General features: G+C 36.3%; 1 protein-coding gene across 1 annotated transcript in view; it reads right to left on the bottom strand.

The window, feature by feature from the left end:
- The window catches only part of LOC111142135 (synaptotagmin 1), a 552,723-nt gene that overhangs the window by 141,520 nt on the left and 383,223 nt on the right, over positions 1-27,980 (bottom strand). Inside the window, exons 4-7 of the mRNA XM_022495115.1 lie at positions 17,002-17,186; positions 10,919-11,041; positions 6,974-7,141; positions 3,123-3,290 (exon numbers count right to left, since the gene is read on the bottom strand). Coding sequence (XP_022350823.1) covers positions 3,123-3,290; positions 6,974-7,141; positions 10,919-11,041; positions 17,002-17,186 — 644 coding nt within the window. The remainder of the gene's footprint in view (positions 1-3,122; positions 3,291-6,973; positions 7,142-10,918; positions 11,042-17,001; positions 17,187-27,980) is intronic.

Raw genomic sequence — 27,980 nt, forward strand, 5'->3', positions numbered from 1 at the left:
CTTATGACCTTTATGATTTTTAACTTTCTGGCAATAAAGCCAAAATCACAGGGTTGGATCTCAGCGGGTTGGATTTAACTTGTTAAATCCAAGTGCCAACCTGAACCAGACTACTGTGATGAGTGGCTCGGTTTCTAGATTCCAAAGCTGTTTCTTGAATTCCCTTTCCCCTCACTTTTCGTAAATACCTTTCACTTTTTATATTAAAAACAACACTTAACACTGTTAGATAAAAGGAAAATGAAAATCATGAACAGAATTGTTCATGTAAAATGGAAAAACAGTGTCTTTAAAATTGTGAGAACCAGAGTAAATCTGGACTACAATTTAGTCATACAACTGTAATTTTCTGCAGTTAATGGACAGTAGCACGAAATAATTAGAGCATATATCAGTGAGAATAAGTAATTATTCAGGTACAAAAATGTGATTGGAAGCTTACTTCATTTATTATGAGAAAGTTTACACCTGGTTGTAGTCATCTAGAGATATTTCATAAGCTAGACATCTGTTTTATGAGGCTTCCTATATCATGATAAAAGGATATAGTCACTCAACTTCAAACTAAAAATTCCTATTCCCAAGTAGATATCAAAGAGGAAAGGCTCAAGAGTTTCAAAATGTGGTTGTAGAATTATTTCCCATTAAAAACTTGCAGAGACATTCAGTAAGTAGAATGGTGGTGAGAAAAAGAAGAGAGAAGTAGATTTGGATAGAGGGAAAAGGCCAGATTGAATAGGGAGGTAAAAACAAAGTAAAAGAACACAGAAAAGATTGGCCAAGAAGAAAGAATGGGAGATCTCTTGCTCATTGCTCACTTACCACATCCCAGGCTCTCTGCTGGGCACTTAATACTCTATCCTACTTAATCTGTAAGACAAGGGGTAGATAATGGTAAAACACTTTCTAGATCAACAGACTGAATTTTAGAGAGCTTAAGTAGTGTGCCCAAGTTCTCTGATCTGGTAAATGGACTTGTCAGAATTGAAACCCAGGAGTGTTTGATTTTCAGACAGGACTTTTTCCTAAAACCAGGGTCACTGACAATGAGTAACACAAAGATTGGCATGAGGAAGGAAAAGGAGACCACACTATATACCATGAAAGCCGGAGCAGGGGCTACCCATTTCACTTTGTTTAGTACTTATACAGTTCTAGAAATGTAGTGCTATATAGTAAATATCCACATAATATTTTTGAATGAGTTGGGCTACAAAAGTCATAGATAGGGAGAGAAGACATGGAAGAAGAAAGAAGGAAATAGAAGAGAGAGAAAGAAGAGAGCAAGTAAGGGGGTGAAGAGAAAAATGTGATTCTTTTTGGTCAATCTACTCTGTTAGAGTCTAGAGCCAAGCCTGTCGGCCTATTGCCAAGTCTAAAACTCTGTTCATATTCAAAGAATTTTCGAAAGAGGAGAACTAGATGGCTTACATTTTCTTTATTTTTTTTTCTTAAACATTTTCTTAACTCAGGCAAAAATATTTGCCAACTTTTCAGAAACCCAGGTAAGTATGATCTTGGAATATCATACCACTTGATAGTTATCAGGTGAAGGTGAGCAGTATGAACTCTGGACAGGTAACTATAGTGAAGGATGAGTGGGTCATATTCTGATACCCAACAGGCTAACCACTAACCATTCAGCTAATAAAAAACCTTTCCATTAATAAGTATTTGTTTTAGTCTCACTGTGCACCCCAACTGCAAGGAATTTATAAAGTAAAACATTTCAACAAAATATAAAAATTCAATGAAATAGCTCATTACTTTGCTCAATAATTAGAAACATTATGATCAAGTGATTATTTTCAAACATGTTGGATTTAATATTGATACTAGTGCACTCAAAGAGAAGAACTACTTATAAAAATAACAAAATTTAAAAACTCAATATTATCCTTATGTGGTTTTTGAATAATATCCACAGTGGGGCTAAATTGATCTCAGTATCCACGAATCTAATTCTGACTAACATACTTGGTTAAGTTATATATTTTTCTTTCCAAAAGGAAAGCAGAGCTCAGCTCAAATACCTTTTATTCCTTTTTTTACAACCACATAATAATTTTAGAGCACTAATAAGATTCGATTGCAGTACAGCAATCAACAAACCTGTTCTAAAACCTCACTGAGTTACATAGGTCATAGAAAATCTCAGATTGAGAGGGCTCCCAGGTAATGGGCTTGGCTGAATTTCTCTGAGGGCTTGGGCCTCTATTTCATCTCCCTGGTGGCCCCAAAGGGATCACACTTGACACAATCCTAGAAATCCTGAAGGAGGCTGTTGACAATCCCTTGGGCTTATAATCACCCAAGGGATGGTCAGGACCCCAGAAATGGCTGGAAAAGGAGTTGCTTTAGGAATTCAGAGAAGTTAGAGTTGTTTGCCTTTCTGATATTGGCCTGTTGAAACATTTGCACAGAAAAACACTAGGCAGGCATAGCATAATCAAATAGAATTGATTATTATGTAGTTTAAATGCACTAAGGATATTGAACTTCCCTTTTTAAATCACAGAAAAATTCTGGGCTGAACTGTTAAAACTGGGGAAAAAACAATGTGAAGAGTACTCTAAAAATGTGAGTCATTTAAAAAATGGATTTAATATCAGCCTTTGTGAATTATATTTGATGTTCCACCCATCATACTCCGATATCTGTGGAGAAACAATGAACGGTCTGTGATACGCAGACATAATCAAGGGGAAAGTGCTATTTGATTTCTGTTTAATAGCTACATAACCTATGTAGAAAACACAAAATGATTGTGGAAAAATACAAAGAATAAGATGATTTTTCACTGTCCTTTTAAAGAAATAGATGTGTGCGTGTCTGGCATTTTGGAAGCTTTCTGGAAGCAGATAGTGGGCGTGTGTGTGTGTCCAGGGAATTATCTATAGACACAGCGCGCAAATCTTTCTCTTTTCTTTCAAATAAGACCCAGAAGACCTGTGTGCTTTTTAATGAGGTTGTGCTATCAATCCCTGAACCCTATTTTGCCAGCTGTCAGCAGCTGGAGGCCCACATCATCGTGTGCAGAGAGATTCTTTCAATAGGTTATTATGTGGGGAGCAACTGGCGAGTACAGCTTGTGGTATTAGAAATGCTAATGTTTTCCTTACCTCTTCCTTCTCAGCACTCTGCAGATCGCGCCATTCCTCAGTTACGTGACCGAAATCCACTGTGTTCATGGGGACTTTAAATTCCCCAATGATGTCATGCTTAGAGAAACGGTCAAAGTCATACACGGCCATCACCAGGGTCTTGCCACCCAATTCTGAGTAGGGTACCTAAATAAAAAGAGAGGAGGATAAAAATCTGGTCACAAAAATGCTGAAAATGTGTGACTTGTTCATAGTGTTTAATTTTGATACTTAGTTGGATAAACAAAAGTGGGATAATTGTACTTTTAAAAAAATGAATTTGTTTGAATAACTACTTGCAGCTAAATTGGGAGACAATGGGGACTCAACCATAGTCATCACTTTATCCTAAAGTTCTAAAAGCTATTGTATTATTGATAATGAGTCTTACTATTAGTCATGCTATAATCACCTTAAGGTTTAATAGTGTTGGCACACAGTAGGCACTTAAATATTCATCTTTTGAATGATTAGAATGATCAGGTGGGAATTTGTTTGATAGAAGAGTAAAACAAGCTAATTGCACTTGACTGTGTAAGTTTTACTTGTAGAACATTTTGTTATTGTTATCAGTTATCTTGTCAGGGTATAGTTATTTGAGGTAGAACACTTGTTTCAAAAAATCTGTTAACTCTTTCAAGCCATTTGGATGGCACAATTGAATGGAGCAGTGATTTATGAAAAGATCTGCTAGAAGTCAGAAAGGATTGAAATGAAATTCACAAGTTGCCTTACCTACTCCCTAAAATAATTTACTGATTGACAGGAACTGACTAGAAAATGGATGTTTTGAATATCAGAGATGCATTATCATATAGATCTTGAAGTTCATTCTTAGGTATGACACTTTTTAGGATGAGTTGTGGCAAAAGGCCAAGAACTGATGAATTCTCCAGCTGCTCAGATGAATCTGGGACAGATGCTATGGGTTGGGATTTTATTAGTGACATTTTTAATATTCAGGGAGAGTAGTGCCAGCTAAGTAAGCTACACTTCAGTAACTGGGTAAAAATGCCTAATTAAGAAATTGTTTAGACTTGTATTGAAGTTTTGATCAATTTTTATTTATCAGTGTAAATGATTGTCTTTGCTCCATCAGACATTTCTCTATGAATTCTGTATATTAAGGGAAGGGGAAGGAAGCATATTTGACTATGTATGTTTAAGAATTTACAGTTTTTCAGGAATTTTTTTTGTCATTTGTCATCTATTTGGAATCTGATTAAAATACTTTGATTAAAAAAGAGGAACAATACATTTTTCATTTTGGGAGGAAAAAAAACCCCTTCCCAATAGCTAAATTTCAAAGGAAGAGATGAATTTTAGAATAGGGATAACCTCCAGAAATTTCATCTTATTTCCAAAATCACTCTGGATTTTTAAAAAAAAAATTATTAATTTTTTGTGTGTGTGTGATTCTTTTGAAATAACATTAGTTGAAAAAACCTGGACTTGGGGTTAGGTAGGCCAGGGCCTGGGTTTTCCAACTTCCCAGCTGAAGGGCCTGGGGCAAGTGAACCAACTTCACACTTTTCATTTACCAAATAGTGATGATAATAGGGTCCACTTCATAGTGTTGTTTGAGGCTGAGTGAAGGAATACATGTGAGGCATTTAGCACAGGGCTGACATAGTAGGCCTTCTGTATTTGTTTCTTGAATGATTAGTAGTTCCTTTAGCTGGGAGTTCGGAGGAAAAGAAACAGCATTTAGGTTGGGGATGTCAAGTTCATGTCAAGCGGATTTGAACTCAATTTTTTTAAAAGATTTTATTTATTTATTTGACAGACAGAGATCACAAGTAGGCAGAGAGGCAGAAGGAGAGAGGGGGGAAGCATGCTCCCTGCTGAGCAGAAAGCCTGATGCGGGGCTCGATCCCAGAACCCTGGGATCACGACCTGAGCCGAAGGCAGAGGCTTTAACCCACTGAGCCACCCAGGCGCCCCTTGAACTCAGTTTTAAAGCCTATCTTCTTAAAACTGTTGTGCTTCTATTCGAACAACTTGTCCATTGGCATTTCAGGATGCATAATCTATAACATCTACTGGTGAAATTAACCATTCTCAAAACAGCATCATGATTCTTAAGTGTATCAAAATATAATATACTTCGGATCGATTTATGGTTTGATTAACATTCCTGAAATAAAATGCAACCTGACAAAATTTTATAGACAATTTAAAAATTTTAATAATTAAACACGCCTCATCAAATTTTAGGAACACATTTTTAAAATTAACATACAGGTAACTCAAAATAAACCCCCCCCAGTATTTCAAATAATTTAAGATTCTGCTTCCTAAATCGTTGTTAGAAACTCCTGGCCTAAATTAAGATTAAAATATAGTCAAATAGTATGACTGTGATTACCATTTGCAGTATTTTATTTTATTTTCATTTTGTTTTGTGGTGGATTGGCCATAGTGATTAGTTCTTCATAAGCTGAGTAGTTTCAGAATGTTTTCATTGAGACTCTAAACAAACTCTCTGGGCATAGAAAAGTGTAGTTTTTTAAGAGAAGATTACTGACAAGACATTGGAGACTTTTTTTTGTCTTAAAACCTCAAATTTCAGAGTGAAGGGAAAGACACTGCTCTTTTGTGAAATTGGAAACAGGGCTTGAGAAAATGACTTATGCCCTCAGTTTCATCCATTTATTTCCTACTCAGTATTTGCCAACATGAGGCACATGCTGTCGCAAAGGCTGGCTGATAGATGAGGGGTTCTGAATCCGCCTGCTGGCATATTCACAGACCTTTCATTTTTCAGAAATGTATTATTTTAAGTAATGCATTTAAATTTTTTTTTTTTCACATATTAAAGAGAGCTATGAAAGTGCTGTTTTTGTGCATGACTTTGAGGCAAGAGCTATGGGACTGTGTATATGCAGAGATGCCCGAGGCTCACCGAGCACGTTTCCCTGTCCAGTCATTATCATTTGGCCAGAATCTCCCTTGGTTATTGTTTGTGAACTGAGGTGTCTCAACAAGATGAAGACCATTAGGGAAGAGATGACCATTGAGGGGGAAAAAGGCTAGAAATGCTGAAAAACAAGGGACTCCTATTCTTTTTTTTTTTTTTTTAATATATACCAATTTATTTATTTTTTTTTAAAGATTTTATTCATTCATTGGACAGACAGAGATCACAAGTAGGCAGAGAGGCAGGCAGAGAGAGAGAGAGAGAGAGAGGAAGGGAAACAGGTTCCCTGCCGAGCAGAGAGCCCGACGCGGGGCTCAATCCCAGGACCCTGAGACCATGACCTGAGCCGAAGGCAGAGGCTTAACCCACTGAGCCACCCAGGTGCCCCTCCTAATTCTTTTTATTGATAGTTAAGAATGGTTTTGTTGTGCTCAGATTGGCTGTGTATACACAGAATTTCACAACGAGAGTAAAGCCAATTGCTACCATTTAAACAGTGGAACACAGTTTACTCGGTTCTGTGATAGTGATTTATTTTCAGGAACTTCGAGACTTAGAGAAAGAATGATTTCATTCTTGCTTGGGCTCTATTTTAGAGAGGGGGACATGTGCAAATCTATTGGCTTACCTAGTCGACCTCCCTTTTGAGACGTGAATGACAGTCTTGTTATCTCCCAGGCTATATTCTGTTCTGAAATGGCTGAGCCAAATCCTACTCTGACCACATCTAAATGCAATATAGAATCCTCACCGGACTGAAGTTAAGAATTTTAGATATTCTGTGAGCCTCTGATCAAGGGGCTATGTGCACATCTATGTATGTGTCAGGATGAGATTGGTCTTGAAAACCACAGAGAAGTCATTAGTAGGTACAAAAAAAAGAAAAAGAAAGAAAGAAAGAAAGAAATACCTTGAAAGTAAATTGCTCATTGAAGACAGGATTAAGGGTCTTTCGGTGGACTTTTGTCTCAAATTTCTTCTTTTTATCGGGCAGCAGAAACACTTTGACATAGGGATCAGATGTGCCCCCCATGTCTAAGGCAGGCAGCTCAGCAGCTTGGATAATCCCTACCAGCAGCTGAAATGAGAGACAGAATAGAGCAAACACAAGCATTGGTGGACATTTTGGACAAGATTGACTTGTTTGCGATGTTGCGTATGATGATCTCTCGCTTTCTCTTCTTCTTTGCTTTTAATAAACTATTTCTCTTATCAATCTAAACACAGAAGGCAAATGAAACAAGCCATATAGACTTCAGAAACCAATTATGACAGATACAGGCTCTGGGAAGCCTGATTTTAAGCACAAAAGAGGCTTTTAAAAGGTTGCTGATTACAGTTAAATATGGAATTTTTTAAAAAAATATTTTATTTATTTTAAATATGGAAATTATATTTGCAAAAGAGCTGCAATCAAATAACTTTCCAGTTGCTAAAGGCCCTCGTGCATTATTTTCCTTTCCAGGGCATGATTTGTAAGTGGAAATAAATTGTTAATAACAAGTCTGTGATTATAAAGTAGGAAATGTTTATTCTGCGCTCAAAGCTTCAGACCAGCAAAATAGGAATTTCTTAGAAATTGGGTAGCATTTTGAGATAGAAACTTGCTCATCTTATTTTTATCACATTTGACCTTTATTTGTATGCTGCCTATTTCTTATTTTAACTTACAGTAAAATTATTATTTATTCTGAAATTAAATCTAGGACATAGAGTCAAAGAAGTATAATTTCAGCTTCACGTAAATGAATGTAAAATTACAGATACGGTTTGTAATGCTAAGTGACTATGTTTCTGATTTTTTTTTTTTTTTTTCAAATACTGAGATTTTTCCCTGTCTGTTTTCTCAGTGATACATTCCTGTTTTAGGACTGTGAGTATAGGCTGGCATTGTTACTGTTTTGGGGAAGAAAATAAAACGTGTGAGTGGACTCTTCCAGATGCTCTGTCATCAGATGTTTTGTATCAACAGACTGGTTTAGATTCACATGGGAAACAAAAGTAGACTCTTAATCAAGGTTATACAAGATATATCCGTGTCAGTTAATGCAGATACATTACAGCTTTTCACATCAGGCTGAAACATTTGAGTCTGTGCCTTTTTAGCCAGATAGAGTAGAAATGCCATTACTTCCTTTAAAAAAAAAAAAAGTCACATTCATTTTCTATAAAACTGACCCATCACGTTTGTAAAAAGAGCACTTTGGCTAGTTCAGTTTTTAACCAGGACCAATGCTCTGAATGACTGATGTTTCCATTTTAATGCTCAGTATATTAGTGAGTGTCAGTAAGAGCGCTGGATTGCAGGTGTACAAAATACAGATGGTACAAGAATAGCTAAAATAGACACCAGATTATAAAGACATGATTAGTAAAGCAAACAGTTTGTTGATTTGCCAAGTTGGTATTTGGAATTTGCCTTTAGATAGCAATGTGAATAAGCAAGATTCTATTTTCTCCTTCCCATGTTTTGAAATGAATGTGCTTTTGGGCAGAGAATGCACTAGTGCTATGACCTAAACTCCTTAAGCCTAGATAACTTATATTTTAAAGATTTTTGGATATTTTGTTGATAAGGTGTGTCATTGCTTCTAACCCTCTTCCCCCTCTTCTGCTTGAGCTTTCCCTATGCCATGACAGCTTCTCATTTAGAGCACTTTAGGGTTGACATTCAGTTTCTGTAAGCAAACATGTATATTTGATTACAGCTTCATGTATAAAATTCCTCAGGCTGTATCTTTTCATGATTCAGAAGAATCAGTTCATAAATTAGATTAGCCGAGAACACTTGGAAAGATAGATGCATAGGAACTAAAAAATATTTCATCAGCTAGATCTTCTAGATTTTCAGAATGAAATACCTTCTTAAAAATTTGGTGTTTGCTAGAAGGGGAACAGTAAAAGCACTTAGTATATTTGAGTAAAAAAAAATCAGTGCTATTTTCTTAAAGATGCTTTATAAAATGATACTTAAAGTATTCCAGCTAACTTAGAAGTTTCAAAATTATGACTAACCAGGATGATGTACCACTAGATTTCTACTGGATAATATGAAAGTAGAATAAAATAGTAAAAAAAAATATATACTGGATACGTATATAAAGTCATGTTAAGTTTCTGGAAAAAATGTTACATATTAATGTTAACCCTCATCTTCATCAGAATATGTAACTATTAGGAAGTTTTGCTCTTGACCAACTCCTGATTGTCAAATTTTGGTAGCTGGGATAGAAGTGATCTCAAATGCCCTATTTAATTAACTATAAATGGTATATTTATAAATGTGTATAAATCCGTACCTATAAACTTGTATCTGTAACCAAAATGCAGCTTTCTAGAATGTATTATAAAATAACTAGTCAGGGCTGAAATGAAGCTGATCAAATAAATTTTTTTAGTATGGTAGAGCTTATCAGTACGTTCTTCATGAGGAACCCTCTGGAAATTCAAAAAGTGAAGACATTATTTAAATTGTTGATTTCTAAATAACACCCAGAATTCTGGCAACTACATAGAACTCTCACAGTGTTACTGACTTTGGACTTTCATTGTCAGAGCTGAGTATTGGTGTTTTATGTATTGTTCATTTCTCATCAACATCATTATTTCAACATCAATGAAATAATTAACACAAGCTGTATTAGAAGTAAATGTATTAACTTGTATCACTTTTTCCTCATCCAAAAAGGTGAAACAGTTAAATTCACTTTGCCAGACAAGGACATTGTCCTAAAGATTCTTAAGAGCCCCATCTCTTATTCAGCTGATTCCACTAATGCTTCTTTTTTTAAATTTATTTAAAGATTTTATCTATTGGAGAGAGCACGCACAAGCGTGTGGTGAGTGTACGCACAAGCCCATGTCATGAATGTGGGTGGGGGAAGGGCCCAAGAGGCAGAAGAGAGAGAATCCTCAAGTAGACTCCTGCCTTGGAGCACTGAACCTAATGTTGGCAGATCCCAGGACTCTGAGATCATGATCTGAGCCAAAATCGAGAGTCAGACACTCAAATAAATGAGCTACTCAGGTGCCTCTCCACTAATTCTTACCTAGCTTTTTCATTTGACAAATCAGAAGGTAAAGGGACATGGTCAATTTCATGTGTCCTAGAAGGTGTTTTGTTTTTTTTTTTAAATTATGATTATAATTTTTTTTTAATGTAGAGATTTTAAACATTTTCCTTTGAGCTACCTCTATAATGCAGTTAATAAAAGGTAGTAATATTATCATCCATCTAGGTGGCACATCTAAGTTTTTTTGAGAAATTGAAAGCAGGAGTGTTTTGTTACTGCCTTGAGTTCCTTAACAGTTTATGGGCAGCAGTCACAGGCACTAGAAATCAGTTGCTGGTCTTTCTCCTCCCCTGGGTGCTAGGAATTTTACCTAGTATCATGATAAGGCATTCCTGCCTTTGAAATTCATGGGAGGCAGCCAGTTTTTCATCTTTGATTCCTTATCAAACAGATTTTGTTTTAAAGCTTTGGTTGAATGGTGGTTCACCTCAACAAGATCGAATTCCATGAATTCCAAGGGAGATTGCCATAGCTCAGGCTGATGGGCTGATGAGAGCTGTCAGAATTGGACTGCTCCTTGCAAGTTCATTTGTATTCTGCCTGCCTGCTTAAGTGCCATAAGTAGATGTAATCGGTTGAATACTGTGAATTCTAATTATCAGAAGTTAAATTAGCAAGTAGGGGACTGCCTGCACTCCGAAATGATTTCATCAATAGCTTTGATAATTGCATTTTCCCCTCTGAGCAAACGGAATGTTTTAAGAAGTATCTTGCTTCAATTTCTACTTGGTAATTTCAGAAAACGTCATGGAATTAGAAGTCCTTTCCCACCCCCTTCAGACCTGGTTATTCTGGAAATCATAATCCAGTGAATATTGAAGTTTTCCCAGTTTCTCCTCTTCTTTGGGTTCTTCTTTTTCTTCCCCATCAGTCAATCCAGTTTCGGCATCATCGTCCTTTAGAGCCTAGGAGCAGGGAAATGAATTATATGTGAATTCAGGTGAATTCGTTGAAACCCGTATCAACCTGGGCCTGTGGTTATACTTCCAAGCTGTTAGAAGCAAGCACTAAGATGCTGGAAATCCATTTGTCTGACACACATTCACATTTGCTGCTTATACATTTTTAAAATTCCACTTGTGCACGGAATTTTCTTCCCCAGTCAGCAAGCAATATGGAAGCGATGGAAAAGCCCCTCGGAATGTGGCAAGCGAAAAATGTCAAGTTGGTGCAGAGAAAATGTCGACTTGGTTTCATGTTTGGCTTTGGTAAGACTGCTTCTTTCAGAAGTATGATAAACATGCTATTAACCAGGCCAGATTTCACATTCATGTAGTTTAAAGAGATCTAAGCTCAGCATCGTGTAAAACATCATCGTTACATGCAGTGGAGAACTTAGATGAAATGCGTGGCCTTTTCTTGCTTTGTTTCCTATGAGAAAGATAGCTGAGTACGTGATTCTCAAAGAATTTTAACTTCCTGTGTTTTACATAGACATTTATAATGGTTATGGAAAAAGTGGAAAAAACATGCCACCAGCAAATGCATGTTCAGAGGAAAATCTACCCCACTTCCAGTTGAAGTTTACCATTTTATTTTTATAACAGCTCCACAGAAAGCTAGGCTGAATTAAATTGATTTATGGGTCTATTTGAGATCAAAAAAATAAAAGCAGTTACGTTTGCAATTTTGTCAAACTGGAATCATTAAGATTTATTTTGTATCAATGAACAAAAATCTTGGTTCTGAACTCTCAACTCAGTTTGGGCCAACAGAATATTCTTTATGATCTAAAACTTAAGTGTAATATGAAATGAAATACTAGAAAGCTCATTATTTCATCAAATATACTCAATGTTCCTCTTTTTTGAAAATGAAAATAGATAATGTATTTCCCCATGAAGTACAAAAACTTTGCTGAAAAAAAATTAAAGGCTATAAAGATTATAAATATTAGGTAAGGTTTGTTTCTAGGCATATACATTCTTATTGCTTCAGAGAATTAGGAAAAATAATTTTTAAAACTAGGTGTAGTTATTCAAAATTAAAAATGATAAAATTACACTTCCCTGACTGCTAGTGAGGTGGAAAAATTTGAAAATCTTTATAATAACCGATTGTATTTATTTGTCTGGGAACTGATGGTATATATCCTTTGCTAAGTTTTCTGTTACTATGTTTGGGTCTTATTGATTTCTAGACACTCTTTGTATTTTAGTGATCTCAACTTTCTGTTATATATTACAAATCTTCTTCCCTGGTTTTTGGTTATGGCATTTTTGTTGCTTTTTGCGCATGCGCGCGCGCGCGCGCGCGTGTGTGTGTGTGTGTGTGTGACTATAGAATCCCACAGAAGTCAAGAAAATGCAGTGTGGTAGACTGCTTTATATCTGTGATAAAAGAATTTTAACTCTTGTCAGAAAGTTAAATCTGAAAATCAGTCAAATGCTGAAGTATAACCAGATTTCAGAAAGGCAAGAGTTGTCAGATTACAGTGCCATCACCCAGCCTCTTCCCATCTTCCAGATTATGTGGTCTTTCTTGTTTGGTTAGAGAAAGCTCTACTGTTCACTTGTTCATTTACACGTAGACTCTTTCTGGTGCTTCAAAATGGTACCGAAATGGACAGGATTTCCCAGTTAGGCTCTACTCTGCTAACTCCGGTTTGATCCCCCCCAAAAACTGAGACTTGGTAGCATTATATCAATAGAACTCATTTGGGTGGGAAGAGCATATAAACAGAGTTGAGCTGTAGTTGGAGGTGCCTCCCTTGCTGTGCTTCTTGAAAATATTCAGGAGCCTACAATGAGTTCGGAAAATCAAAAATTACCATCATTACATCTGTGTAGGAAAATTTATACTGAAATGTTTTCCTGAAGAGTAAAATGTTGGTTTCCTGATAACCCAAGGCAGGAAACAATTTAATTACTTAAAAATTTAATCTTTTAACTTGCGTGGGGGGATAGGTCATTACAGGGAACATGCTAGTAAAGTGACCAGAAAAGACAACTGAGTTTAATTAGAGGAGCTGAGGCAGTGAAATCACCTTGCCCTTTCAAAACCTCAGCTGTCTGTTAGTCTTTAACACTCCCATAGATGTGCTTAGAAAATTACAGCCTTGGTAAATTGCCTCCCTGTAAGATTTGAAGTTTTTAAAAATAATAGCAAGCTATTTAGTACATAATTCCATCTGAAAACTCTATATGTTATTCTATCATAATTACAAAAAAATTCATGGATTAAAACCCTTTTTCAAAAGTCTCTTTCAGAACTGACAATTTACGTATCATGATTCAGCCCAGTGCAATTTGAAATAGCTGAGTTATTAAATCTCCTTCTTCCTAAGTGGTTTTTGCCCTAATAAAAGGTGCAGGACCATCTCTGCAATTATTGTGTATGAAATAGGGCTAAACTTTTGATAATTTCTCAGTGCCACTGTTCATCACCGAAGTAATTAAGTCTATTCTTGTCCTGAAGGCTGAGCTTAAGCAGAATGTCTTCTGTGCCATCACATTAAATTCAGACCTATTAAATCAGTAGCTATTATAACATCTCAAGAGCAGTACCCCTCTACCTACCCCCATTCCCCTCAACAAAAAACAGGAAAAAGCTTGTAAGCCCAGCAGTTTTGATGGTTTGCTAAACTGTGGGAGTGAAAGCTATGTGTTGGGAACATCAGATCTTGTTTTAAATTTCAAAGATGTAGTATCCATACTTCTGGCTTCCTTCAAAATTCAAAAGGTGCATAATTTATAACCATCTGAGGGGGAAGTTCTAAGTGAAATTGTTCAGATTTGGATTGGATAAGGCACACTTACTAAAGGTAGCACAGGGGCTGAATTTTCTTTCTAAAAACTTGAGCTTTCTAATACTGTTCTATTTAATCAGTTAGTAATGTTTAAAATGAGAACCGTTTATCTTTAAAAAAAAAAAAATCAATTTAGTTCAGCCTCTTGATGTGTGTCAGAATGGTACACCCTGAGCTGTGGAGCCCCAGCTGCCAGGCCACTAAATGTATCCGAGCGTTGACGAGGGTTTCTAAAGAGCAGAGGAAACCTACCGCAAGGGGCAGTCCAGAACAGTCATGAGACATAACACAGATAAGGAGGACATAGAAGGAAGAAATGAAAATTAAAATATCCACACAAGTTAGTAAAAACCATGGAGAAATGACCTTTCCAGACCTAGGACTTTGCAAATTGATACTGTCCCTCTGCATTTTCAGCGTTCTCAAGCTTTCAGGAATCAAAAACGAAAACAAAACCTTTTTGTATAAATCTTACCTTGTATGAATACACTGATACTAGTTAGTTTGTTGTCATTATGGAATTCTAAAACTCTTTATTATAAAATTTTAATATAGAGACAGGTAGCTATGATCATTGGAATTTGAATTTCTGTCCATTCTTACATAGGTTGAAATGGTGAAAACCTACTGGCTGCCCCAGAGCCTATGTACCTTAAGAAATCATGTACCTTAAGAAATCATGTCTAAAATGCCTCTCACATCTGTTTGTTTTTTTTTTAATCGAAAAATTTTTTTGTTGTGTTTTTAAATGAGAGGCATAGACTGTGTTTGTTTTCCTCATGCTCACATCAATACAGTTTAAAATATTCTGAAAATGTAATCATTTAGGAATATTACTGAATTTCAAAACCTATGCTGTTTTAAAGTTGGATGATTGAATGGTCCCCATGGGATGCACATCTTAAAACTGTACAAGCTATTTTGTTTCTTCATCCGTCCTCTTCGTGAAACCATAGAACCCATCTTTAGCTACTACCACATGCCTTAAAAGTAGTATAAGCTACTATGCAACTGTTTACTGATGAGGCCTATTTTTGCTTGTCCAAATTATATTTTATTTTTTATACTTAATTGTTCATAAACTAAGATCTATAAAATCCTACATAGACAAGTAATCTTAAAATGATGAGATCTTTGTGAGTGGTTGAGATCGCAAATACTTTGTTATAATAGATCACTCACTATAAACTATCACTGAGTTCCTACAGTATTTCCTTATTTGACTCTTTTTTCTCTTCTCCTCACATCCAAAGGAATAGATGATCACTGAAAAATTAACCACCATCAGTTCTCTGTATGTAGTATTTTGAGATCTTGGTCATTTATCCAGGTTATTACAGGGGTAATAAATACCACTACTATACTATAAATCACAATCTTACATCATACAGAACAAATTCCACAAAGAAGAAAACAAATACCTTATGCTAGAAAAAAAAATGCTGTAGTTATAATTTAACATTATTTAGTGCTTTTAACTGTTAATTCTTGGATATGGGAAAATCACATTCGCATTATATTATGGGTACGAAAATGATAAGACCGTATTTTCAAATGGTTGCATAGATATATCTGAAATTCACATGCAGATTATTCAGTCCCTGTCCATCTAGCACATTGTTCCTACACCTAATCTCCCAATAAACTGTTGAAAGAAATCTGTCAAGTTCTGTTTGTAATTGAAAATGTTGAAATAAAGCAAGACATGTTTTCTACTACTAATTGTAGTTTTTAATGTAACAAATTAACTAAAGAGAAAAAGCCTTATTAGTTGTCTGTGATGGAATGTGGGCACACACACTTATGTGGCTGTGATTAGAGACTAAGAAGAATGAAAACCTTGTTGTTCTGAGCCCAGGACAAGTCTCTGAGCATGAGTGCAGGCACTGTCTACATCCTATGTCTCTGAAACCAAATGAAAGTTGAGTGAGGGAGAAGAGCCTTTTTAAAACCATTGTCATTAGACACTACAGTATCTTAGAAAAAAAGTATTTAAATATCAAGCCAGGGAGTAGGGTCGGTGCCCTGAATGGGTAGTTAACTAGGAAACTACGCAAATGTGCTAAAAATGCCCTCCTTAACTAAACTGTTCTTACGGAGATTTACCTATTTAAGAGTTCAAGTAATAGTACTTAATAATATTAGAAGAATTTACAAAAAAATTGTTAATATGTATTGCTATTTGAGAATAAATAAAACTTGAATTACTTGAAAGGAAACAAATAGAAACAAATTGAAAGTGTTCTTTCTATGAAAAAAACTCTACATTTACATTATTAAAATGAATTAAATGTTCTCTAAAGAACATTTAATTTAACATTTTCCACTATGAAAATGATTCAAAAATAATGAGGCATTTAATAATAACTATTAATAATAAACTTTATTCTGAACCAAATCATCCAGTTAATTTAATTAAAATAAACAATGATGTAAAGAACAACCGAATAGCTTCCTGAGGCTCTGGAACATAACCCAGCCGGATGGGTTCCATAACCTGTGTTGTGGTTTCACTGTCCCTAACTATCAAAACAAGGATTTTGCCTTAAAATTATGCACTGTTCTTGAGGACTAACTTGTAATTCTCTCTCTTCTAACTCACTGTTTAGGTCACTCTTCCTGAGCGCTGATTATCAAGGAGGTTAGGTCTATAGGAATGGTAATTTTCATCTACTGTGACAGAGGGCCACAAGTATGGGTGATTTAACAGTGAATATGAATAGTGGTAATGTGAGAAAGGTACCATGCCCAAAAGGGAAAGCTTTCAGATACTCTCCATTTTGTTTCTCTAACTCTAAATGCGGTTAAGAGTGGCTGAGCAGATGTAATCCAAATACTCAGACATCATTCCAGTCTGCTGGGCCTGTCAAGATGGCCCTGCCAGTCATCGATGCCCTTTTCTGGGTCAGATGCTTAGGAGTCTGGAAAACACTACCAAATGTTTTCATTGCACTTTGGGATGTTGACTAATGACGGAAAGGATCGCAAAGCATTTTTGACAACAGTGACATCTGTCCAGAAGTTGTTTACTTCTATACTTATCTGGTATAAAATAATAAGCCATTTATTAATATTTAATAAAATCATCAAAGAAGTAATATGGAATGAAGATATTACCTGATCTTTCATGGTCTTCCCTAAGTCTTTCACATCTTTCATGTTAATGGCATTCTTCCCTCCCTTCTCTTTTCCCTTCTTCTTGTTTTTCTTTTTGAACAAACATTTCTTACAGATACAAAAGCAGCAGGTCAGGACTAAAAGGACAGCGACTATGGCTATGGCAATTAAGGCCCACGGTGGCACTGAAAGAGAAAAAGATAGAAGGCATTAGTAACAAACATTGCGTGTGCAAAGTCTTTTAACCTAAGGGCTACAAAGGCATCCACTGGTTAATTCATATTTATTGAGCATTCCAGGCACCCTGTTCTGTGTCATAGTACCCACGTCTCCTCTGCCCAGATGGTGGTTTCTGTTTCCACTTCACCCCTGCACATAAGTCAAATATGCTTTCCTCCAAGCTATATGTCCATTCATCCATTCCTTCCTTCATCCAGAGCACAACTCTGGAGTTTGGCCTTGGAATTGAAATCCTGACTCTACCATTTATTAGCTCTATGACCTGGGCAAGTCCTCTCACCTCCCTCTGCCTCAGTATCCTTATCTCCAAAGTTGGAGGTAAACTGATCGGTATCATAGACTTCTTGAAGATTAAAATAGGATACATTTCCTGGCACATGGTAAAAGCTTAATAAATACTAGCTGCTATTACTCATCTATTAAATACTAGAGGCTCTATTGATATGTTCTGGGTATAATAGGAGGGACAGGCATCAATTGAATAACCAGAGAAAACAAATATCATAATGGTAATAAAGGTGAGGAAGAAGTACTTGGTGCTCTGAAAGTCACCAGGTCTAAAAGTAGGACATTTACCGTCCACAATAGCCAAACTATGGAAAGAGCCTAGATGTCCATCAAGAGGTGAATGGATAAAAAAGTGGTGCATATATATATATACTGGAATATTATGCGGCCATCAAAAAACTGAAATCGAACCATTTGCAATGATATGGATGGAGCTAAAGGGTATTATGCTAAGGGAAATAAGTCCATCAGAGAAAGATAATTATTATATGATTTCACTGATATGAGGAATTTGAGAAACAAGACAGGATCATAGGGGAAGGGTGGGAAAAACGAAACAAGATGAAACCAGAGAGGGAGACAAACCATGAGACTCTTAATCTCAGGAAACAAACAGAGGGTTGCTGGAGGGGAGGATGGTGGGAGGGATGAGGCGGCTGGGTGATGGACATTGGGTAGGGTATGTGCTATGGTGAGCTCTGTGAATTGTGTAAAATTGATGAATCACAGACCTGTACCCCTGAAACAAATAATACATCATATGTTAATTAAAAAAATAATAACCCCCCCGCCCCCAAAAGTATTACATTTACCTGCTCAAGGTCTGCAGGGGCAGGGCAGGGGTTATGTTCAGTGGCCCTGAAGCCAGGCTTTGGTTTGGGCTTGGCCACTTTCAGGCTGTGTGACTCTAGCTAGATTGCTTAACTGTTCTGAATTAGTTTCCTCCTTTATAAGGTGAAGATAATAGTGGTACCTCTTTCATTTCCTTTGAAAATTAAGGGAGTTAATATACTAAAAATCTTAGAATGGCATCCAGCACATAGCGGGAACTTGATGTTAGCTATTTATTTTCAAGGAATACAGCTAAGTATTATGGGTAATGTGGAACACTTAAAGTATATGGGAGGACATAAAACAGGCCCAATAATACATACATATTAAAAAAAACAGAAGTTCAGTTGATATGCTAGGGGAAATTGAGAGGTAGAGGTGATTTTTTTGATGAGAGGCTTCAGATTTAGTGTCTCTGTTTAAAACAATAAAGAATATATAAATAAATAAAAGCATTTTTCTGCTACAGTTGTCCATCTACTAAAAGTTATTATCTTTTCTTATTTGGTATATCCTATACCATGTGCATATATTATAAAAAAGCTCTAATGGAAATATTTAAGATTTCACTTTGGCCAGAAAGGAATTGTTCAACTGTTAAGACTGATCAGAAATAATTAGATTTGCCTGCTGTAATTAAGAAGAGACACTGGACACTGAAATGGTAAGAAAAAGTACTATTTTCTTCTACCTACGTAAACATTAGTACCAAGGATTGCTGAACACAAGGCAGGAATACTTTGATAAAGTAGAAGCACTAAACGTCTCCTCAAAACGAGAAAACCCACTCTTTGCTGTCCCTCTGTGTTCAGCTTTATAGTGTTGAACACTTACTATGCCTATTCTAACTTACGATTGGCTAATAAATGTAAGCCTAAAGATCTATAAAAGCACAACTTCTGAAATTGTGTTTTTAGCCAAAGAAATACCAGAAAGTAATATATAAGCCCACACCAAACCCCATGTTTTCTTAGGTTTCCTAATCTCATTAAACGATCATATTTTTAAAATGTAGATTAAATTTATTTAACCAATGATATCATTCATAACTCCTCATTTAAAACTTTCTACCTCTTGTGCTCTAGCTGAAACCCTGCCATGCGTGAACGAGAGAGTCTATGTATTCATTGCAGGCCAGACGATATTAATAATGACCCTTCATTTTGGACCTCGTAAATTACTCTTCCAGTCGGACTTGTGTGATAGTCTCTCAGAGAGCTACATAAAAGTCTCCTAAATTACACCGGACAAGACAGAGGTCATTTGACAACTTCACAAAAAGGAAATAGATAGTGAAAGCACAGGAACATTATTTAATCACAAGGAGTTAAAGACATAGGGGCATAGGATTACAGGAGGAAATCTTAAACAGTGCAACTTGAAGGTAAATTATAGCCACTGAGAAAATTTGGTGATTTTTATTTCTTAAACTGCTACCATATTCTAGGTTTGATCTCCTGAGTAGCTTAATTTCTAACTTCAACTATTCTCCATTGTATATATGAAACTCAAAGAATTTTCCTCACGATCTACTGGCATCTTCAGATAGAATTTAAAAATCTTAAGGTTATCCTTTTGTGTACCTCTACCATGGAAGTCTAACTGAATAGATATTTGGAATACAAACTTCCATTTTTAATTGAGTTATTTGAATTGAATTCTCATCTTACATTCTGTGGAGATCAAATACTTAGAATTTGATAAGTTGGCAAAGAAACACCATCTATAGAACTATTCATTCTTATTTATAGAAATGTTTCAATATGAGTGAAAAAAATCTCATATTTTCTATTAGGCTAAAAATTGATGGAAGACCTACTTAATATGGGCTAGCAGCTGCTACAGTTGTACATACATTATCTCATTTAATATTTATAGCAGTTTTGTTCATTATCCCTTCAATTTTATACAGGAAAGACTTTATACGGAGGAAAAACTATAGATCCAATAGTTTGAGAAATTCAAATATAGCTTTATATTATTAGGTTAAAAATATACATATTTTAAGTGGATACAAAGGAAAAAATCTTTAGCTTTGAAGCCTTTTTTTTTTTTAAAGATTTTATTTATTTATTTGACAGAGATCACAAGTAGGCAGAGAGGCAGGCAGAGAGAGAGAGAGAGAGAGAGGAGGAAGCAGGCTCCCTGCTGAGCAGAGAGCCCGACATGGGGCTCGATCCCAGGACCCTGGGATCACGACCCGAGCCGAAGGCAGAGGCTTTAACCCACTGAGCCACCCAGGCACCCCAGCTTTGAAGTCTTTTTAATAAAACATTTTATATTTAAAAACAGTAAAAATAAATAACAGCAAAAGATGCTGTTAAGTGATTTCCATAATATAAAGTACGGCTTCAATAAAAAAAATGGGCTCATCAAAATATTGCTATTGGCAGAAAACTATTAGCTTATTGTTATTGCCACCCAACTATCACTAAATGGAAATTTTAATAACAAGAATTTTAACATTTAACTTAAAGACCTTTCAGCAGAGAATAATAGATTAGTGTAAAAGCTTTCCATTAAAAATGTTATTTTCATTTTTCAGTTAATAAATTAATCTCACATTGTTTAACCCAAAGGTAAACTGATGCATAAAAATTAATCAAAGTCCATGCTAACTAGCTTCTAATGTTTTAATGTAGACTTTGTGGTAGGCAGAATTTGGATTCCTCTGAATGTTCACATGCTGTCCCCTTGGACCCATGAATATGTTACCTTACATGGCAAAAAGGACTTGGCAAATGTGATTTAGGATCTTGAGAATGGGGAGGTTGTCCTGGGTTATATCCAGATAGAACTGTGCAATTACTAGAGTCCTTAAAAGTGAAAAACACAGGCAGGAGTTTCAGAATTAGAGATTTGAAGATTCTATGCTGCTGATTTTGAACATGGAGGAAAGAACCATGAACCAAGGAATGTAACTGTGTTTAGAAGCTGGAAAAGGCAAGGAAATGGATTTTCCCCTACAGTTTTGTGAGGGCATCAGTTTGTATAGCCATTATGGAAAAGACCATGGAGGTTCTTCAAAAAATTAAAAATAGAACTACCATATAATCCAGCAATCTCATTCTGGGTATATACCCCAGGGAAACAAATAAACCAACAAAATTACTATCTGCAGTGGTATATTCACCCCTATGTTCACTGCAGTATTATTCATAAAAGTCAAGATAAAGAAACAACCTAAGTGTCTATGAATGGTTCAAGGGATAAAGAAAATGTAGTATATATACACAATTGGAATATTATTCAGTCATAAAAAAGAAGGAAAAAAAGAAGGAAATCCTGCGATTTGTGACAACAAGGATGATGTTTTCCTGTGGCCAAACACAAACAATATTGTCTGTAGTATGAGAACATCTTGATCACATATTCCTTTTTGAAATTTCCTTCTGTTGCTGTTCCTACTGCCCTTGCCAGCATCGTCTTCAATGGGTCTGACATTTTCCCTCTTTCCTTTCCCATTCCCAAGTCTTTAAATGAATTTGTTATTCAAAGTTCTCAGTCACTTGTTCGTTTTCACATTAACTCACTATTGAATGGCTTCTTTCCTATGCCTTAAACTTTGACATCAGTTATCCATTCTGTCCCCTCTTATACACACTGGGACTGTATCTCCCACTACCTACAGAATGTTTTCTATGAATCCGTCATCTCAAACCTGTTCACCAAACCAGCTCTATGGTCCCTCTTAGTGCTTCAACGATTGCCTGCTTGTTGTATCTTGGAACCACATGGAAAATTTTCTCCCAAGCCTGATTGAGGATCAAGTCATGCCATTTCTTCTTCCATATGTTTTCTGCTTCCTTCACATATATTTCTACTTGTAAGGTGTGGGCTTCAGGTTACCTACATGTCACTGAATCACTCATTGCTCTTTGCTCAGGTCTATCCCCAGGTCTTCCTCAAACATATTCCTTCTTTCTTGCAATGCTATTCCTCTTTTTTAGTTCATTTCAACATTATTTCTCAAGGCTCAGCAAAAGTGTCTGTGTTGACAGATTTTTTTTCAAAATTTTTTTTTATTTGACAGAGATCACAGGTAGGCAGAGAGGCAGGCAGAGAGAGAGGAGGAAGCAGGCTCCCCACTGAGCAGAGTCTGATGCAGGGGTTGATCCCAGGACTCTGGGATTGTGACCCAAGCCGAAGGCAGAGACTTTAACCCACTGAGCCACCCAGGCGCCCCTATGTTGACAGATTTTTAAATAAAAATACTACGTACATTTGCTAAAATTGCCCCTCCCACCCAGTGAGAAATATGGACTATGTGGTAGACTACACTGGATCATTGAGGTTGGTATAAAAAGAAGTATTATTTGAAAAATCCAAATCTGTATAAATATATCAAAAGCATTTTAGTATCACTCCTTTCTACACATGAAATTCACTTCTTAAAACTCAGCTCTTTGTAGATGATTCATGAAATGAAGTACTGGTATTTGCTGAAAACACAAAAAGATATTTCAGAACCATTTAGAAGTAAATTTGCATTAGCAGGTCTTCTGTTGGGGGGAGGGGAAACCAAACAACTGTTTCCCCTTATCAGGAGGGGCCATTCTTTCATGAGGAGTGGGGATAAGTTAAGCAGTTTAAAAAATTAAGTATTTAATCAAACACATATTTATTGAACATCTATTTGCCTGGCATTTTTTACAGAGCTGAAATAGAGGGCCAAGCTTAGTTTGTATAATCATGAAGCTTACTATTTATATCCTACATGCTAAAAACCAGGTCTTATTTACTCTTTCAGAAGTAAATTTCTTAAATTTGCCAAACTCAGTACTTAGAGGATAATAGGGTGTTCTCAGATAGAATCTCCATGGCTTCATGTGCTCTTGTGTACAGATTTAGTGCTCTAAGGGGGACATTTATTGATGAAAGTGACTAGTAAGTATCCTTTTTACAATAAAAATGTTATTCTAAGATTGAAAAACGTCATTTCTTTTTCTTCAAGGGGGCTTTGGCACTAAGCAAATTTGTAAAAATTACTCATTTAAGAGGCCCTCGTAAACTTTCTTTTTTTGAAAAAGCAGACACTCCAAATTTCCTTCTCTTTAATGGAGCCAATTGTCGCTGAGAACAAGGGTACTGAGGACAGTACTTTTATGAAAGGGAAAATCCTACTATTATTGAAGAGCAGCCCAGGGTGTCCCATTTATGCCCCCCAATCCGAAGTCTGCTCATCACACAGATGAGTCCTACAGAATGAACTGGTCGGGACAGAAGCTTTATAAAATTTACACAAAGTGCCCAATGGCCAAGAGGAGCCCGGTCTAGATTTCCTGATTCTAAGTTCTCACTTCTAAATAGACTTTTTTTGTTTGTTTGTTTTTTCATCTCTAAAATGCCTGACTCAGTCCCCCGCCCGCTTAGTGCTCAGTAAATGTTAGGTGGCTTGAAAGGCCCGCACGGCCATGATGTTGGGCACAGGTACAAGTAGAGAGGGATGGTCTCTGAGGTACAGCACTGTCTCAGGTATGTCTCCTTCAGTCTGCTACTCAGTTGCATTTCCTCAGCTCTGACTCTCCTGCCACATCCCCATGTGGCCAGCTCTAGTTCTTACCTAGGCTGGCAACCTTCTGGTGGATTTACTCATTGGGTTTTATATAGAATCTGGGGCAAAACTCACTGCTTTTTACTCCTGCCTCGATTTCACTTTCAAGGGCAGCTCTGCATTATCTGGAAGGTTCCATTCCCATTCATCTTAATAAGAAACAACCTAAAAATCCATATCTCTTTCACGAGATGGGCTGCATTTTCCTCTCTGAGAAATAGAAGCTCATGCATTTACTTCAGTCTTAAGTATTTCAGCCAAGGGCCTCAAGATGATGATCTAGGTAATACCGTTGCTATGGCCACTACGAAAATTCGGCAGTGACTCCAAGCCTTTTCTACCTTTGCTGTATCTCTGTTTTGTCCTGAGTGCCTCACCGCTGCACTAACATCTGTATCATTCATCTTATGGGGAACTTACAGATTTCTTCAATCTTAGTTAGGTTCACTGCAGCTTTTTACCAACTTCCAGGTTTACCCCAAACAATCAGTCTCTCTAGATCATCAGGCATCGATGGAAGAGCGCAGAGTAGAGTGTGAAAATAATTTTACTGTTAAATGCTAAGAAAAAGAATCTATCTCAAAGCTTTACTTTTACACTGTTGATGGCTAATTTTAAACACGCAAGGAAAATTTTTCAAGAATTGGCAAAAAGCCAAATAAGTCTTGCATTTTAAGGCATTTTCTAAATTGCAGAATGCAAACAGGAATAAAGCACTGGAAATATGTGGATTAATATTCTTATTAACCACCTCTAGAGACAGCACATTAAATGTGAGATTTGAAACACTTTATGTGGTTCTACATAATATGGTTTAAGAATAAACCAGCCAAAGGTCAGAATGAAGAGTTTCTCATTATAGACAGAAACTGCTTCAAAGACCATGCATTTTTTGCTCCTCAGTATTAAACAAACTTTTTTCTCAGTCTTGATGACAGAGTTTGAAGCCTCTGTTGAATTATATGCCTCATTTAAAATGTAACGAAATCTATAGTGTCTTCATGGGAAAATAAATGTGTGTTTAAGCACAGGGTGTGTGCTGTATATTTAAATTTCTGTACAACTGGGAGTGTGTGGTACCCTGGTAGAGATTACAGTTCCTGCTCTCAAAGACCATTGGATTCCAAATTAAAAACCCTTTTCCAGAAGCATCAGGGTAAAATTGACCAAGATGAGGGAATTTAAAACAAACAAAAAACCTAATCCTTCATTGGATCATTGACACTTATTTGTTTTCTTGGCATTCTGCGATGTGCTCATATTGTGCTGGAGATGGTGGGGGGGACAAAAAAGGCAAGTCCTGCTCTCTAGGAGCTTGCAAAGATTACCTTCCAGGGAAAAAACTAGAAGGAGATAGTGCAGGGTTAAACATAAAATTCAGCAGAGTAGGTGGGCTCTGAGTTAGGGATGGGTAAGGTCGTGGGTCCTAGAGTTCAATGAAAGCTCCAAACAGGAGGTGAGTCTTGAGGGAGGCTCCAAGACTTTGCTTGCTGCACAGTGAAAATAGCCTTTTTGGGGACTCCAGTTCTTTTCTTCTTTTCCTTCCTTTCTGACTCCCTCCCCTCTTGTCTGTCGTGTCTCTCTCCTTCCTTTTCTTCCTTAATCCTTCCTTCTCCTCTTTCCTTTGGTTTTTAGATTCCTTTTACTCTAACTTCTTAAACTTCAGTGACTACCTTTCCTAAACAAAGCTCTTAGCAAGACACTTAAGAAGGAGACTACATGAGACTTTTTTTTTTGGTCACAGTAAATGAGAAGACAATTCCTTATAGTAAACACATGTAGCCTTCCCTAAATAGCCTTCAGAATTACCCTCTTAACACATTCTTCTCTTATATAGTTCTGTTTAGCTTTTTCAATATGTGCTCCTGACAGAAAGCAAACTGGAAGATATGTCTGTGTAAATAGGCTGTAAAAATGATCCAAGCCATTGAGTAGAGTTAGCTACTCATTAAGGCAGATGGATTGTGTAAACAGTAATGTAAGAGAGAGGCTCATTCATTCATTCATTCATTCACTCATCCATCTGAGTGTCTATTGAACACATTAATGCTCAAGACCTTGAAGGAATAATGAATAAGTCTACAGTAATTAAACAGCTTATAGTCCAGCTGGGAAGGTATGATTAATATAAATGAAGCAAATTGTGAACAATAAATGCCAAATTAAATAGGGTCTTTGGCTTGACTCTGATTCCATTATGTGGTCACAGCAGTCTTACTCACCAAATGAACGCTTATTTAGAATTATTTTTTAAACCTTAAAACTTAATAACATGGGAAATCTGCCTCTCTTTAAAAAAAACTATTAATACATTAAAAAACTGTTAATACATTTTAAAACTTCTGTAAAATATACTGCTTTAAAAAGCACAAAATCACTTAAAAAACTGCTAGTACATTAAAAAAAACCTTCAGTAAAATATGTTGTTTTGAAAAGCATGAAATCACAACCTATACATTGAGAAATTTTTTCTAGAACCTCTATCTGTTTATGTGATTTTTTGGTAGGTACGGGAACAGAACACTGCTGCTGAATAACTTAGTAAGGTTATTGATGTTTCTTATTGAATGTAATGATGAGTTTTGATGATGAAAGTTTGTTGACTGAAAGCCATTTTATCTGCACAGGTATTAATCAAATAATTAATTTTATAAAATGTCTCTAATAATAGTCTGCTTTCAATGATAAGGCAAAGTCATCCGTATCTTCACAATATTGGAATGTCTGAAATTTGACATGGGAAAATGATGTTGGGTCTTCAGGCAGAGAGATAAGCCCCAGCATGACTTCCAGGGGATTTAGATAAAGTCCCAATCAGCCCTGGGAGCTTGCTGTCTGCTGGCTCCAGGGAGAAGTGCATTGGTAAACAGGAGGGGATGCCAGGTAGGTTGGCAGAGGCGAAGACGATTCATGGGCTAATCAGTTCGGAAGCCTTTGGAAGTTTGTAACAGTTTTCAATCATGCTGTGGACAACACAATTTCGTGGTTAAAGGGAAATCCATTTATCCTATCAAATTTGTAGCATGTCTCTCTTGAGTTCCGATTTCCAAGTTCAAAACCAAAAAGGAATATGTCTCAGGTATTTTCTTCCCCTAGTGGAAGCTAACTATCTTCTTTTGTATTAAAAGTTTTCAAAATCTTTTGGATTCTGTTTCAGTTGGTCTTTGGTTTTCTTCGGACACTTTGAATCGAGTTAACATTGTCTTTAATCTGTTTTCTGTCTTTGGCAGAGAGGCCCAAGAAAAAAAAAATCGATTCCAAGACTTGAATAGGGTACCTGTGGGCAACTTTTGGATATTTCAATATTTGAATCTCTACTTGTTTCTTTTTTAAGCAATTTCATATTATGATTAAATCCAATTATGGTAAAAGAACATCAGCTGAACGGGCAGATAGGTTCCCTGCTTCTTGGTGCTAGTGTACAACTTCAGGCCAGCAGTTAGAAGAAATAAAGAAAGAAAAATGCCACCTAACCTTATTGCCTCCTGTTTTGGAAGGATTTTCCCCCCTGTACTTTCTATTTATTATTCGAGGGGCAAGTGACGAGATTTTTAGAGTTCCCTGTAACTTGGAGCAATTTCACTGTACTGACAGGAACTGTGTGGTTGCTACGCGTGAGCGAAGAAGAGCTGGATGTTTGAGTCTTTCCAGTCATGAAAAGGAAGAGTCAGGCTCATTAATTTCATTACTCTATAAAGTGACAGGTAGACAACAGTGAAAACAAAGCCCTTTGCTTGTCTAGCTATTCACAGGACATTTTTCCTTGATCATCCAATGGATTGCTGCTGCTACAGACTGAACTTGTTAATTTGCCTCTCCAATCGCTGTTTTCGCTCTTTCTCTCAGTGTATTTTTCTCCCTGGCAATTTGTAGCATCATTTCTTCTTTTTGTTTTGTGGTTCTTGGATTTGAACTTTCATCTTTATTTTTCTACAGTTCCCATGGTTCTTGATCTATTTTTCATTCTTGCTTTTGAAGAGATATATATATATATATATATATATATATATATATATGTAATTCTTTAAATCTTATCCCTTTTTAAATCTTACCTGCCTTCGTTTAG

This window comes from Enhydra lutris, unplaced genomic scaffold (genome assembly GCF_002288905.1).
Source record: "Enhydra lutris kenyoni isolate GAN:26980312 unplaced genomic scaffold, ASM228890v2 scaffoldscaffold7, whole genome shotgun sequence".
Classification (NCBI taxonomy): domain Eukaryota; kingdom Metazoa; phylum Chordata; class Mammalia; order Carnivora; family Mustelidae; genus Enhydra; species Enhydra lutris.